The sequence below is a fragment of the Lepidochelys kempii genome, chromosome 6 (genome assembly GCF_965140265.1).
Source record: "Lepidochelys kempii isolate rLepKem1 chromosome 6, rLepKem1.hap2, whole genome shotgun sequence".
NCBI lineage: Eukaryota > Metazoa > Chordata > Testudines > Cheloniidae > Lepidochelys > Lepidochelys kempii.
The window spans coordinates 27,776,081-27,791,178 of NC_133261.1; the positions used below are offsets into that span (position 1 = coordinate 27,776,081).

The window sequence follows — 15,098 nt, forward strand, 5'->3', positions numbered from 1 at the left end:
ATAAGACTAATTCTCACTCATCTTTAATAGTCGATGACGATGATGGGAACTAATCTTTCGGACACTGACTAAAGGTATAAATAGCTTCAGTGTTCTTGGAGGATGAGTGTAGTCTCCCTAGGTATCGCTCTTTCTCTACCACCCCCCACTCTTTTGGACGTGAGATTCCCTGTGCGTGTCAGGAGAGGAGCCGTCTCCCTTGCTCAGAAAGTTTGTGCTGCTAGTGAATGTCACCAGCCTCTTGCTGATTCCTGGCCTTAGGATGGGGGCAGGAGCTTAGAATGTAGAATGGGAGGGTGTAGGAAGCAGGGCACACTGAGATTCATTCCAGCAGTCACAGGGGAATGAGGCCAGTTGGGACTCACTGCATTTATTTGTCCCACTCTGGACACAGGGCCTCTAAGCAGTGACAGAGGACCCCCCCCCCTTCCTTACCTAGTGTCCTCTACAAACTGCCCAAACCCTGGAAATCAGTTTCTGCCTCAAGTGGATAACCCAGTTCCTTAAGGGTTAACTGACTGTGCTGTGGCCAAGAGTAAATGCTTGGCTTAAGCTTCCTACAGTACCACAGGGAGGCCTTCATGGTAAATGCTGGGACACTTTGTTGTTCAAGCAAGCATTATCAGTGTGATCCAACAGTTCAGGACACTGGACAGGTTCTGTTCTATTAACATTTGTACAAACACCAAGCCCACACAATGCTGTTGTCCCCATTCACCTTGACCTCCACCGTATCTCTTTGTGTTTATTAACCATGGCATTCCAGTAGGGACTACTCAGCACCTAAAACTGAGCTAGGTGCTTTAGATATGTGGTAAACAGTTGCCAGTTTCTATGGTCCAGTATATATCTATCAACAGGGGAACCTGAATAATGGAGGCCCGGTAAACTAAACCATTGGAGCATGGAGATGATTGTGATGGTAGTAAAGAGAGGGACTCTTCGCCGGTCTTAGTGTTCAGAGTGGGAAGTACGTTTGGATTAATCATATGTCCAGTTTCCTGAGTTTTCACAATAGACTATTCCATGATATTTCCAGCTCATTCTTGTGACATTTTGGTACTTTCAGAATCCAGAACTACTAAAAATTTGAAAAATAGGAGGTGAATGAGGGAACTATTGATTTCTGAACTTTCTTTGACTCTTGCAAGTTTTGGTCTCAACTTTGGGTGAAAGTTCATGTTCACGTTGAATCCCAGTGCTGTAAAGGACTCTGGCTGGAGAAGTTCCAGCGCTCAAGTGTGTTCATGGACTGCCTGGAATTAAGACACATTGCAATGGTACATCCTGTGTATTCTGGGAAAGAAATCTATCCTTATGAGCCAGCTTCCTGTTGCCATCTCTTTGTGTTTGTCCTTAAAGAAAACACAGCACCCCAAAAGTCTCTACTTGTGCGGGAGTTTATTTGTTTAAAATTAGTCCTAGGCTGGGTTGTAATCTTAGACTAGACTCCAGTCTATCTGGCTTTCCAAGGGAAAATGTTTCACAGCACTCTCCAGTTAGGGGATTGAGCACCACACTGGGACTCAGAGTCAGGAACAGAACTCAGGTTTCCTGCCACCAGCCTGATGGGTGATCTTAAGCAAGTCATTTCTGTTCCCCGCCCCTCAGTTTCCCATCTATAAAAGGGTGATAATGATCCTGATCTCCTTTCTAGAACATTTTGAGCTCTCCTGATGAAAAGTGCTATCGAAGAGCTAGATATAATTACTAATAACAGTTGAAGGTGAGAGGAACCAACTGGCAAATATGGCAGTGGTTATCTGAGTGAGATCCTGAGGACCTTGGGAATATTCTGTCAGCAAGTTCTTGTAAAACCAAGGAACTACAGTAATTGAATACCCTGCCTCCCTTTGAAGTCTGGAAGGAGATTTAATGGGCAGATGATAGAATCTACGTGAGACCTCATAATGAAACTGATTGCTATGGCTGAGATTAGCAGTGTTTGACTGCATCCCTCCCTCCCACTTTTGTTTGCCAAGGGAAGGCTGAAGGCACCTTTTGAATGACACCTGATAAGCTGTGGTTACATGAGGAAACTGATGCTACTGTGCATTGAGTCATGGAGCTTTCAAGGCAAAGTGTTTTAACCCACCAGGTATTTATTTCCCCTCTGTGACCTCACTCCCCGTGTGGCCGAGGATAATGGGTGTTCATGGGAAAATGTTCATCACAAAGGAGTAATACAAGCCAGTCCACGGCATTTAAATTGTCCACAAAAGCCAGACTGGAGATAGAGGCGCTAAAGACTAGGAACCACAGAAGTGATCTATTGAGAATATGTTCTAATGCCACAGACACTATTCTCGCTATGTAGCTGGTAGGAGGAAGGTTTTCCTCCCCTAGCACACCTTGAAAGTTCTGTACTGCTGCCATCTCCATGGATGTAACTTTGGGGAGTGTAAGAAGATGCATGAGGAAATGACTATTTGAATGGAGACTCAGGAAGAGAATAACACAAAGAGGAGGCGTTGGTACTAAATGCGTACACCATATGCATCATGAGCTTTGCTTCGAGGGATGCTGGATAGCTTTTTGGACGGCAAGAAATAAAGCACTCCTTGTTTTGCAGTAATGTGACCTTCAAAAGATTAACAGGAGCCCCTGAAATGGAAGGGCAAGCTTTCCAGCTGGACCCTGGGAACGTGGCTTTTGCTATAAGGAAAGATGTAGTAAGGATCTTGGTTCTGGAGAAGGGTAAGGAATAGATTCTGTGAATTCCATGTCACTAGGGAGCACTTTAAGTCAAGGCACTGAGCTTTGATATCACAGAGTCTGACTGGAGCTTTTTTGCTCCTGTTTTCAGTATGGCAGCACTGACCAAACTCCCTAAATCCTACCCCTGCTTGCACTGGGCTCTGTGTGAAATCTGGCCTGGGTTCTCTATGGGAGGAAGCTCCTTTGGAAGTACCAAGTGCCTGGTCAGGAATCTGGAGGGGGTGTCTCAGAACATTAACTTTATATAGGAAGAGTTTCATAACTTACTTGCAAAAATTATTAAAAGTGCAGCTTTCCAAGAACATGTAAATAAACATCTTTTTCTCACCAAGGATACCAACTGCAAGAGTGAAACCTAGTGTCCAGTCTGGAAATTACAGCAGCCTTGCCCCAACTGTTTGGATTGTTACAATTGAAACTGCACGCACTGGCTACAAATGCCTCAAGTTCTCTCTTTTGTATAGAGCACCACTTCTACTTCTTGTAATCCCTTTCGTTTTACACATTGGAGTCTAGGCTCTGAAGTTCCAGATCAGAGGCCACAAAAACAGAATAATTTTGTTACAAGTACAGTTTAAAAACTCCTTTTTCCTGTCTTCCTGGTATCATTGTGCATGTGTGTGAGTGAGTGAAACTGGGAAAGAAATCCCAATTGCCAATAATATGGTGCTCCCTTTTGTGATGTATTCTTTCATCTGCACATCCACCTCTTCCCTTTCTGCACATCCACCTCTTCCCTTCCCTTCCATGAAGTTGGCTGCCAAACAACTAGGACAATAGCCTTTCCCAGCAGAGAGTTGGTCTAGGGAATGGTGTAACAGGACTGGCTGTGGGAAATGCTCAGAGAACTCTCCACCCCATGCTTTCCCCACAGGAATGGTGTAGGAACACTTAGATGGCACTTGACTTGGACCAGTGTTATTTAGCTTCTCTTTCTTCTTTCATTAGTCTCCCAAAGCCAGAATAGAAAATTAACTCTCTGGTCCTCCTGGAAACCCAAAGGTCTGTCCCTGGCAGTGGTGGAACAGGAGTTCCCAGGGAAACGTTATGGTCAAAAGGGCTAATACTATCTTTGGATGCATAAACAGAGGAATCTCAAGTAGGAGTAGGTTGGATTTTATGTCTGTGTTTGGCACTGGTGCAACCACTGCTGGAATATTGTGTCCAGTTCTGTTGTCAATAATTGAAGAAGGACGTTGCTAAATTGGAGAGAGTTCAGAGAAGAGCCAAGGGAATGATTTAAAGGATTAGTGAATATGCCTCATAGATTGGGCACCTGGAGCCTATCACTACTTATCTTAACAAGGAGAAGCTTAAAGGGTGATTTGATTAGTCTCTAAATACCTCCATGGGAAACAAATCTTGGATAATGGGCTCTTCAGTCAGACACAGAAAGGTACAACACAATTCAATGGAACTTGAAGTGAGACAAAATTCAGAGTGGAAAGAAGGCATACATTTATCGAGGGTCGGGGTGGATTCTCCACCACTGACCATTTTTAAATCAAGGCTGGATGTCTCTTTAAAAGATGTTTTCTAGGAATAATTTTGGGGAAGTTCTATGGGCTGTGTTGTGCAGGTCAGACTAGACGATCACAGTGGGTCCCTTCTGGCATTGGAATCTATTAATCTTGTAGAGGGAGGTTCTGGCTTGGCAGGAGTGGAGTATTCGGGTTAAGTGCTAATAAGGTGAGGCTGAGAGAGCCATGTGTGTTCATATTTATGCAAAAAACTGCAGTAGCTTTGCAGGGCTGCAACTGCCAAGAGAACCCTCCATAAATCACAGCCTGACGCACTGCCGCTCCTCAGCGGCTGGTACATGCTGTTATCCCCATGCTGACAAATCTAGAATGGCTTGTGTCAAAGCAGGAAGCTCGCACAACGTTCCCTGTAAGCCCAGGAAGGTTTTTTTTTTTTTTTTTTTCCCCATAGAGCCCCTCCCTTCTCTCTTGTTCTGAGTGATGGACAGGTCTCTGATCTCTCCCCAACCCAGACCAGCCTGAATTGTTCCCAGAGTGGAATTGCTCAAGGGTCTCTCCAGGTGCCATGCATGTAGAATGTTTTTGCCACCAGATCCTTGAGCCATTGAAGCCACGTTGCTGTCCCCATCAGCTGAGCCATATTTTTCCCTGGTGGGACAATTCTGCCCCATTCTTCCTCCAGTGGAACTGTGAGCTGCCCTCCCCAAAGCCCCTTTCTCTGCCCTGTAGTCAAGCCTCTTAATGTCCCTCTCCTAATCTGTCTTCACAGTTCTTCACTTGCCTGGTGATCCTGTTTGCTTGTGAAGTGGCTGCTGGAATCTGGGGGTTCGTCAATAAAGATCTGGTAAGAAAAATATCCCTGAAACTCTTGTTCCTCTGCAATCATGCGGTTGTGCAAGAGTCTGCTACGGTTCTGTCCCAACCGGTGGAATGATGGTCTTGTGCTTGAGGCATAGACTGAGACTCTGGAGTTGTGGGTTCAGTTCCTGGTTCTACCACAGACTCACTATGTGATCTTGGGTAAGTCACTTAACCTTTCTGTGCCTCACTTCCCCATCCATAAAATGGGGATAATACTTCCTTTGTTTAGTGCAGTAAGCATTTTGTGGCAGACTCCTCCTTACACACACACACACACACACACACACAATGTATGTACAGTGCCTAGAAGAATGGGGCCCTGATCTCAGCTTGGTTCTCTAGGTGCTATTGCAATACAAATAACACAAGTGGACCCTTGCATAGAGTCCTGGAGTGTAATGTGGGTGTGCATATATATATGGTGGGAAAAAAAAAAAAGCGCAAACCTGGCTGCATAGCACAAAGGGAATCTCTAGACTCTCACAGCACCAAACCCCAGTGAGTATTCTGGCTCAGGGACCAGGTTACATTGTAAGAAGGGATCTCTTGGAAATTACTATTCTTCAAAAGTGCAGTGTACATGCTGTGAATTTTCATCATGCAAGGAGCAGAGTGCTGCTGTCTTAGATTCCAGGCATGCACAAGATGCAGAGACCGTATACAGGCCAGGCACTGGGTCCTGATCACTCACACATGAGATGGGAATGATGGACCTACTCCCTGGCAAGCCTATTTGGACTTTTCAGCCTGAAATCTCGGTATTCGATGTCTAACCCTTGGTGCCTCAGGATGAGTATATGTGTTCTGAGGAGCCAGAAATGAAGGACAGGACCTGAGTAAACTCCCTCCTTTTGCCTCCCCACAGAAGCACCACTTCCCTTTTCTGCCCTCTTCCCCACCCCTCCATGAAAACACACACAGCAGCTGCCTTGTGCTGATACCCACCTCCCAGACACCAATTCACTTCCCTACATAACGTCACCAGTGTCTCCATGTTGATTTCTCCCTGTCTTCTGGATTGAGAGATGCTGGAGGGAAGATGTCTCATCAGGGACCAGAGTAGTGTTCCCTAAAGAGGGGTGGCAGGATAGGGCTGGCTCCACCTTTTGACTCCGTACCTGCCCCTACCTTTCTTCTGGCACAGCACTCCTCAGAAACTGGTGTAACATGCACGCATGCTCTGTCCTCCAAGGATCTACGGTCTCTGTGTGAGAACTTTGGCAATCCCACAGTGAGGCGGGAATTGGGCATTAATATTCTGGTCCCTTCACCATCGGGGGGCTCAAGAAGAGAAGGGGATTTACTGTGCTTGGAGAAACAGTTAGCATTGGGTGGGGTGGCGGTGAGAGTTGGAAAGTTAATTGCTTTATTAAGAAGTTTAAACTACACAAGCAGGTGGTTGTCAGTTCCATTTGAGAGACCTCACTCACTCAGCTGTGGATGGAAACATTCAACCAATGATTCATAGGAGAAAAGCATTACTTCATTAGTAAAAGCTCTGTAGCTAAGGATAAGAACCCTTTCAGGATGGTTGTGGGCTATGTAAAATGTTACTTTTGTCTGGGTATTGTTGGTGAGAGGCCAAGAGGTGACAGAATAAAATCCAGTTAAGAATTTGATTTTGATTTTTATGTGGAAGACACTCCGATACCAAGGGGATGGGCGGCAGTATAAAACCCTAAAAGAGGACAAGGATTTGCCAACCTGATGAGAGCAGTGGTGTTCGCAACTTGTGATTTAATTTAACATTTGAATATGAATGGGGGTAATTCAGGCTCTTGCTTGATCACACTTGTTGTGTCTGTTCTCCCTGCGCTCAGGGGTGCAGTGGCTGGGGATCTTGGCTAATAATTCTGACAGTCTGTTTCTACCCTCCTCCCCATCCACCCTGCTGATGCACCTCCTAACTAACATGGGAGGAGCTAGGGCTGATGGGGCTGTTCTGATCAAAGGAGAGGCTACTCTCTGTAAACTTCTCTGCTGAATGGCCCTGACTAAAGGTCACTTGCATTAATTGGTGCGGGTGGCATTGGAGCACACTGGAGTATTTCCTAAGATTCAGAGTATTTGCATTTCCCTCACCCCTGAGTATTTCCTAGGAAATCCACTTTACATATATTGTCCTAAAAAGTCCTTTGAAGTTCCTAATATCTCCTAGAGATTGCATTAATCCGGTCTTCCTGCTAGAAGTCATTCTTCCGCTCTACTTTGGGCTGATTAGGCCTCAGCTGGCGTATTGTGTCCAGTTGTGGACACCACATTTCAGGAAGGATGTGGACAAATTGGAGACAGTCCAGAGAAGAGTGACAAAAATGATTAGAGGTCTAGAAAACATGACCTATGAGGGAAGATTGAAAAAAAAATTGGCTTTGTTTAGTCTGGAAAAGAGAAGACTGAGAGAGGACATAACAGTTTTCAAGTACATAAAAGGTTGTTACAAGGAAGAGGGAGAGCAATTGTTCTTAACCTCTGAGGATAGGACAAGAGGCAATGGGCTTAAATTTCAGCAAGGGAGGTTTAGGTTGGACATTAGGAAAAACATCCTAACCAGGGTGGTTAAGCACTGGAATAAATTGCCTAAGGAGGTTGTGGAATCCCCATCATTGGAGCTGTTTAAGAGCAAGTTAGACAAACACCTGTCAGGGATGGTCTAGATAATATGTAGTCCCTCCATGGGTGCAGGGGACTGAACTGGATGACCTCTTGAGGTCCTTTCCAGTCCTATGATTCTAAAGAAGTTGCATACGATCCCCCACATTTTTAATATAATGAACGCCAAGCATATCTGAATTAAGTTTAAGTTAGGTCAGCAAGGTTTATCCAGGATATTGCCATAATTGTCACAAATACAGCCCAGCTCTTCTTGCTCATCTGGGAATGACAGTAACTGGGGACTAGCTGGGCTGCCTGGCATCTGTGCCACTTTGTTGCTGCCTTGCAAAGCAGTTGGAAGGATCTGTTTAGGTTTATCTTCTGTGACTGTAAGTGGGATTTTCTTGTTCTCCCACTGCAGGTTGCCAAAGACGTGAAGCAATTCTACGATCAAGCATTGCAACAAGCGTTGCAACAAGACCAGTCAGATTCTGATGCAACTAATGCGAAAACTGTGGTGAAGACCTTCCATGAAACGGTAAGGTGCCTGGGATAGCTATGTGGGGGCTCTCCACAGGGCATAAAAATAATCTACCCAGTCGCAGTACTACCTCCAAATGAAAGGTCCCCAGCTATCCACAGGGGATATGCACCTCAGAGTAATTTGACCGACCGACATGTGTGATGAGCCCTCCTTCAGTTTGTGGGACTTTACAGAAGTAGTCAGGAATAAGCATTGTTGTGCATAAACTGCTCCTCCTGTGAAGGAAGAGGCAGTGAGGTTGAACAGTTGGTGCCTTGGACTTAGTGTAGCGAAGGCATTAGCATGATCAGGAGCTGGTATCAAGGCTTTCTCAGCACAGGGTCTTTGCTGTGAAGATCTGAGTTAGCTCAACCCTAGCGATGGTCAGAGCTTGGTGCAAAAAAATCTCTTTTTTTCAGAAGGCTTGTGAAATAACAGGCAATGAGGAGCTGAAGGAATGGTGACAGGGAGATGCCAGGTCTGAGTATTTGAACCAAGGGATGGCAAGAGCAGGGCCCACTGGAAACTAAATTACATCCAGATCTTAATATTTTGCCCTGGATGCTTAGGCATGTTGTATAGCTACCTGAGATAGGTAGGATGATGGAGGTGCCCACATAGTATTCTGTCTAACATGGAGCCCATTAAGTCATGTCCGAGTTTAAATAAAAGCCCTTTTGTTTACCCTGAAGCTATCCCATACCTCCATTAAATAGAATCCAATGGAAGAGGAGCTCAGCTCCAATTAATTTGTCCAACATTTCCTCTGGCTCTAGATAGATCTTCTGGAATCTCCAGGGGCCAGGAGTACACATCTCGTAGGATTATCCTATCCAGCCACTGCACTACATAGAAATCAGAACTTGAATTTGGAGGTTTGGTACTCTCCATACAAGCCAGGCTGGTACCTGTGACCTGGAAATGCAGCCTGCTAACCCTGTTTTCTCTCTACATATAGCTGGATTGCTGCGGTGCAAATACCATAATGGCCATAGGCACCGCGGTCATGCATAATGATCTCTGTCCAAAGGAACAAACCTTGGTGGAAACTGTTGTCCAGGTAGGGATGGCTGCTGTTTCTACCGTACAGTGTTGGGTGAGGGAGCAAGTCCATGGAGCCCTACTACAATCTTGACACACCCAGGAAACTTGCCCTTGCAGGGTAACGGGTTGCTCAGTCCCAATTCTTGAATTGGAGTTGACTTCCCCATCACTCTCCCATCAAGAAGGGGAAGAAAGCAATGCATCAGAATTAAACAATCTGTCTTCTGTCTTAATTTCCCCTCAGGAGCCAGCCCTCTCTGCTTGCTGGCAAAGGTGTGGGGGTGGGGGGAATAAGTGGGGATAGTAAAGGAATAAGGATAAGAAACTCATCTCCTCAGCATTGACAGCCCCACTGGAAATAGATTGGCTATTCAGCACCAAGGAAATCCTCCACAGGAAGTCAGTCCAGGGCATGGTGCTACTCTTGCATGCTATGGTTAGGGGATAGGGGTGACTCCAACTTGGCTGTTCTTCAAAAATGTAGAAAATAAGGTGCTGGAAGCTACCAAAGGGGTGAAATTTTCATTCCTACTGAAATCAATTGGACTTTTGATTTCACTGTGCCCAGGAAATTATGCCATGAAGTTGCATGGGAAGGGGGAGGGATAGTAGAAACATTGAACTCCACTTCTTCCTGTACAAATGTGCCTTGGTGTACAACTAGAGAGAGAGAGACCAAGCTGTCTGACATGCGTTCTCCTCTGCTTAGGGTCGCCTACCCCAGGATTGTCATAAGAAGATTGATGAGCTGTTCTCAGAGAAGTTGTACCTGATCGGTGTTGCAGCCATTGTGGTGGCTGTGATCATGGTAAGTGTGAATATTGGTGCAGCACATGAGGGTGTATGGTTTAAACTCTGACTTTCATCTGGATTTTAAAGTGAAACCATAAATCTAGTGCTTGTGAAAGCACATGGCTACCACTGACTCACTAACACGGCATGGGCTATGTTTCTCCATGTAGCTCTACTGCTAATACTGATCTGAAACTCCTACTGGCGTCCCCCACAAAACTGACCTCTCCTGCCCTGTTTGCCGAGAAAGCTCTTCCCCAGCCTCTCCAGCTGTCCCAGTGCACCTCAATCCTGACAGATCCCAACTGTGCCGAGTTGAGTGTTGGCTCCATGACACAGACGGAGACTCACTAGAGAGTAGGGTCGGAGACATCAGACTTGGAGTATTGTAACCAGAGTCATATTTAGAGGCAAGTCTCTGGAGCGTAAAGGCAAAATGACTTCACCTGTTGCCCCATCTCATCTCCCTTGAAAACCATTTTAATTCCAGCCTGCCTTTCAAGGCTTCGTGCTGGAAGGAATTTGTTTTCCTTCCCATGATGCACTCACTTCCCACCTCAGTGTAGATAGAGAGCTAGCCAGGAGCACAGTGCCCCTTTCCTTGTCCATTCCAATACTCATTCCCATCAGTGCTCTGTCTTCTGTTGTCCCCTGTCCTGCAACCCAGACACTGAATACCACAGTAACAGTCTCCAAGCTTGCTGCTCTGCTCTGAGTTCTAACTCGTGAGGTCCACAGCAGAACGAGTGGTGGTTATGAATTTTGCCAGGTGCCCCTTTTAGAAACTATGGCAATGTTTTTACTCAAAATACAACTAACCTGTAGTGCTCTCTGCTGCAGGGTATTACTGAGGTATATCATTTTAAATTTCACAAGGGGATTAGACACTTACGAATTTTTAAAAACCACTCTAACTGAGATGAAGTTACAAGAGTGCTCTGTCCTGTTCTTCAGGGTGCACGTGGATCTCCCAGCTGGAGGCAGCAAGCAATTTTATTTCCCTCCTACATTTCTTCAGTTAGTCTATATGAGATTTCTTCTTCCTCCAAAGCATCCATTGGCTACTTTCAGAGGCAATATACCAGGACTAGATGGGCCATTGTCCTGTTCTTGCATTGTAAATTATGAGCTGAATTCTCAACAATGTCCAGGCTCTGCTCTGACACAGTGGAGGTAGAGTGACCTCAGGAAACAGCCAGTTGCAGTGTCCCAATCCTGTTGTACCCAACACCAGATGAAGTTAGAGCAGCTGAGAGCCTAACTGGCTTACAGTCAGTGGAGGATAGGTATAGCATGGCTCTGCCTATGACATGACCCCCACTTCCTCTTGTGCCAGAAGTGGAGGAAGGATGATGGGGTCCTGGATTGGCACAGCAGACCAGTGAATCAAACTCTCTGTGTCCTTGAGCTCTACCCAGGAGAAGATAATGGATGGGGCTATCTTAGGTCATTGGGGCTTACAAATGAGAATTTCACTGGTAGCTTTGTCTCCTTACAGATCTTCGAAATGATCCTGAGCATGATACTGTGCTGTGGCATAAGGAATAGCACCGTGTATTGAGAAGTGGAGAGCTGGGGGGGGGGGAAGGTTGGAGATGACCGTGCAAAAGGGACCCCAAGTGCCACCAAGTGACCAGGAGACATTTCAACAAAAGACGACAAAGAAAACTATGTATATAAATACTTCCAATATTACCATGCAGTACTTATCATTTTTACTTTAAACTACTTTTTTTTTTAAACAAGTAAAACTTTCCCATGATCTTGTGGCTGAGTTAGTTACACATCAGTTTTGTGTGGTAGGGAAAGCTACTGTACCAGCGATTCTGACCCCCCCCTTTTTTTTGGTCCTCCCCATTATTTCAGTGATGATGTTTATGGTGCAGAAACACAGAGGTACAGAGCAGTGGGCTACAGCCTCTTGTGAGGACAATGAACACCTTTGCCTTGGTTTTTTGTTTTGTTTTTTTTTTTGTTTTAAGTTTATAACTGGAAACTGAAGCAGGGTTTTTTGTTTTCCTCTCTTTTCCCCATGGCCCTGACTCCATGGCATTCCCTAGCTGCTTATAGGAAAGTTTGACTTGGTGTGCAAAGCCTGGTAGAAATGAGAGGCCGGGGACATAGTCGTTCAAGTGGAGATAGCCTGTTCCAATCAGAACTCTTTATGTTGTTAAATAAACATGAGAGTTGAATAGTGACAATTTTAAATTCTAACTTTTGATTTTTTTTCCCATGGAGTTTGTAACTCATTTAAAAACAAAAAAACCAAATTGACCGATTCATTTAGAGCTGAAGCTGTCTCACGGGTTCATAGCCAAGGAGTGAATTCTTACCCTGATTTTTCCACCCCAAATTCTACAAATGACTGAAAAATAAATCTGCTTTATGTTCCTGGGGGCTTACTGTCCAGTCTGGTTTTGTTAGTTTCTAATTTGAACTAATACTTCCGTATAAATGATACCTTAAAAAGGGGAGGGTAGGTAAGCGCTGAGATTTGGAACACTCAGAATCCTCCACAAAACAAATGCAGGATGCCTTTTGGGTGTATTCTCATGTTATTTCAAACTAATGTTGTCTTTGCATCATAATTCTCTTTGATACAGTTTTGCTTGCTCATTGCATATTGTCATATATGTTGTAATTATGCCAAAAATCCCGTAACCTATTAAAGAAACATTGTTTTTTAAAAGCCCTTAATTTAAAACCTACATTAAAAGTTGGAAACCAACTCGCTCAAGCTGGGAAATTCAGGATTTAAGAAGGCACCAGTTTGAACATACTTTTTTGTGTGGGTTAAAATCCAAGCTAGATGTTACCAACTAAATGTGTGTGGCTTTAACTGTATGCCACTCCATTGAACTAACAGAATCGCTATTGCCCTGTACATAGAGGATACTGTGTGCCTCAAATCCTATGTAATAAACCGTCTGTCTCTCTCAAAGATGTTCTATATGTATAGATAGATATATTTTAAACAAAACTATTTCACTTTTCCCTACCCCTTATGGGCACTTGAGTTGGGGACTACAGCATCTTGCAGCTGTTGGCTGAGCAGAAGCAGGATGTTTTTATTCTCAGCCCAGTAAAGATTTGAGGTTCCTCTTGCATTCTCTCTCTTCCCGCCCCCGTCCACCCTTTTAAGGGATGTTTCTGTTTCCCTGAAGTGTTTCTTTTGTAACTTTCAAAAGGAAGAGTGTTCCAAATCAGGTTTGGGGTGAGGGGGATCCTGTGTTCTTTCTAGGCCATACACGTCCCTTCACCATTGTGCGTTGGATACCACAGCCATTGCTACATGCTGAATGAGGGATTCCCACAAGTGGGCAAATTGATCAATCCAGAGGCTTATTTTTTCTCCTTGTTTCCCTTTCTTGCCTCTTTAAGCACATAAGGGCTTTTAAAAAAAAAAAAAGTAACCTAAGGAAGAGATGTATCAACACAGCCTAGATTGATTGGGGGTTGGGCGGGAAGTAATTTAACCAGAGAAGCAGCCTTAAAGTAACATTGCTCTGAATGTCCATTTTGCATGCATTGGAAACAAGAACAGATTGTGCACCAGGTGCCTCCTCCACTGTACATTTTTTAGGGTCACCTCCTCTGATATGTGGCTAAATGTAAAATGTGATGCATCAGCTGAGCATGTGTGTTTACATATATGTGCATCAGGGCTGTTAGAATACAGAATGGATGTGTAACTCGCCACCTCTTTGTCGACTGTTGATAAATATGCCATTAAGCATTTCAGTTTTGTTTTTTCCTATACCGTATATTTGATATTGTTCAGTATTCAGTTAATATTGTGTCAGTAGCTGGAGCTCTGTTTGAAGATTTGCTGGGTCTCCAAAGAAGCAAGTGCAGGTCAGGCACGTTCTTAGATGTAGCTTTAAGGTACTAGACTTGCCCTTTGCAGTAGCAAGTGGGAAGAAGCGACTATTGAGAAGTGTGCTGGGCTGAAGCCTGATAAGTGTGGGAGGAAAACACAGAAGCAAAGTCTTTGGTCAAAAAGTGCTCTGGGATTGCTGGAATTTGTCATCTGCCCCCGAACTACATAACAGAAAGTAACTAGTCACTTCGCACTCTAGTGGTGGCCTTGTAGTTGTCAGCTACCTATGCAGCCTCCCGCCCTGGAGAAGAAGCCTGCATGGAAGAGATGCTGATGGAACTCGGAGCTCTAAAGGCTGGGGAAATGGTTTTTGAATGTGGTGGCGGCGGCAGTGATTTGGGACTAGGTTAGAGGGAATAGAGTCCTGAGAACACAGAGTGGTACTGGAGGTCACTGAAGGAAGCTGAAAGATGGGTTTCACTGGGTGGCATTAATGCCCTGTCCATTTCTCTTCAGGGTTATTACAGGAGTGTTCCCATGTCCCATTGCTTGTTTGTCAGCCCACCAGGCCAGGGGAGGGAAAGAAGGAGCTGCCATGCTTAAGAATGGACTGAGGAGTTGAGGAACAGCTGAGGAAAAACAACCCCCTTTGGTCTTCTCTGTCCTAAACTCCTGAGAAGGGGAGGCCTAAGCAGAATGGAGGCAGGGGTATGTGAAAATTTGAGAGTAGACTCCCCCCAAGTTATCCCTGAGAACTGCTCAGTATCCAAAGGGACATTGCCCTGTATCTGAATAACCAGTCCTAAAGCTAGATGAGGAGGAAGAGAAGCAGAACACAGGCCCCATGTTCCTGCTAAGTGACTATCCTGCCTATGTATGTGTACACACATGCAAGCATACAGACCCAGGGCCTGATCCTGGAGACCCCTTACAGACAGGATTGGTGTCCACTGCATAGGGCTTTGCAGGATCAGGGCTGTGGGCTATAAATACGCACAAACACTGCCTCTGAACAGAAACCAGAGGAAACGACCGGTCATTGAGAAAACAGTCATAAGGCAAAGGAAGAAGAGGAGAGCCCCATCTCACTGCGGGAGGCCAGGAGCAGGGAACTAACCAGGGCTGGGTTTGAAGACCCATGCTAGAAAGTCAAACAGAGCTGCTGCCAGCTGAACTGAATGCTTGGGATTCTTTTATATTATGGAGCATGCCACAAAGCTGTGTGTTTAACTTCTTCCTCCAGATGCCTTGTTTTTTTGTTTTGTTT

The 15,098-nt window shown here is 45.0% G+C and overlaps 1 protein-coding gene across 1 annotated transcript in view; it reads left to right on the forward strand.

Annotated features, from left to right (window-relative positions):
• Positions 1 to 14,888, forward strand: part of CD81 (CD81 molecule) — a 76,324-nt gene extending 61,436 nt beyond the window's left edge. The window contains exons 4-8 of the mRNA XM_073347260.1: positions 4,969 to 5,043; positions 8,074 to 8,190; positions 9,134 to 9,235; positions 9,929 to 10,027; positions 11,510 to 14,888. Of these exons, the coding sequence (XP_073203361.1) occupies positions 4,969 to 5,043; positions 8,074 to 8,190; positions 9,134 to 9,235; positions 9,929 to 10,027; positions 11,510 to 11,572 (456 nt within the window). The 3' untranslated portion in view covers positions 11,573 to 14,888. The remainder of the gene's footprint in view (positions 1 to 4,968; positions 5,044 to 8,073; positions 8,191 to 9,133; positions 9,236 to 9,928; positions 10,028 to 11,509) is intronic.
• Positions 14,889 to 15,098: the final 210 nt, after the last annotated feature.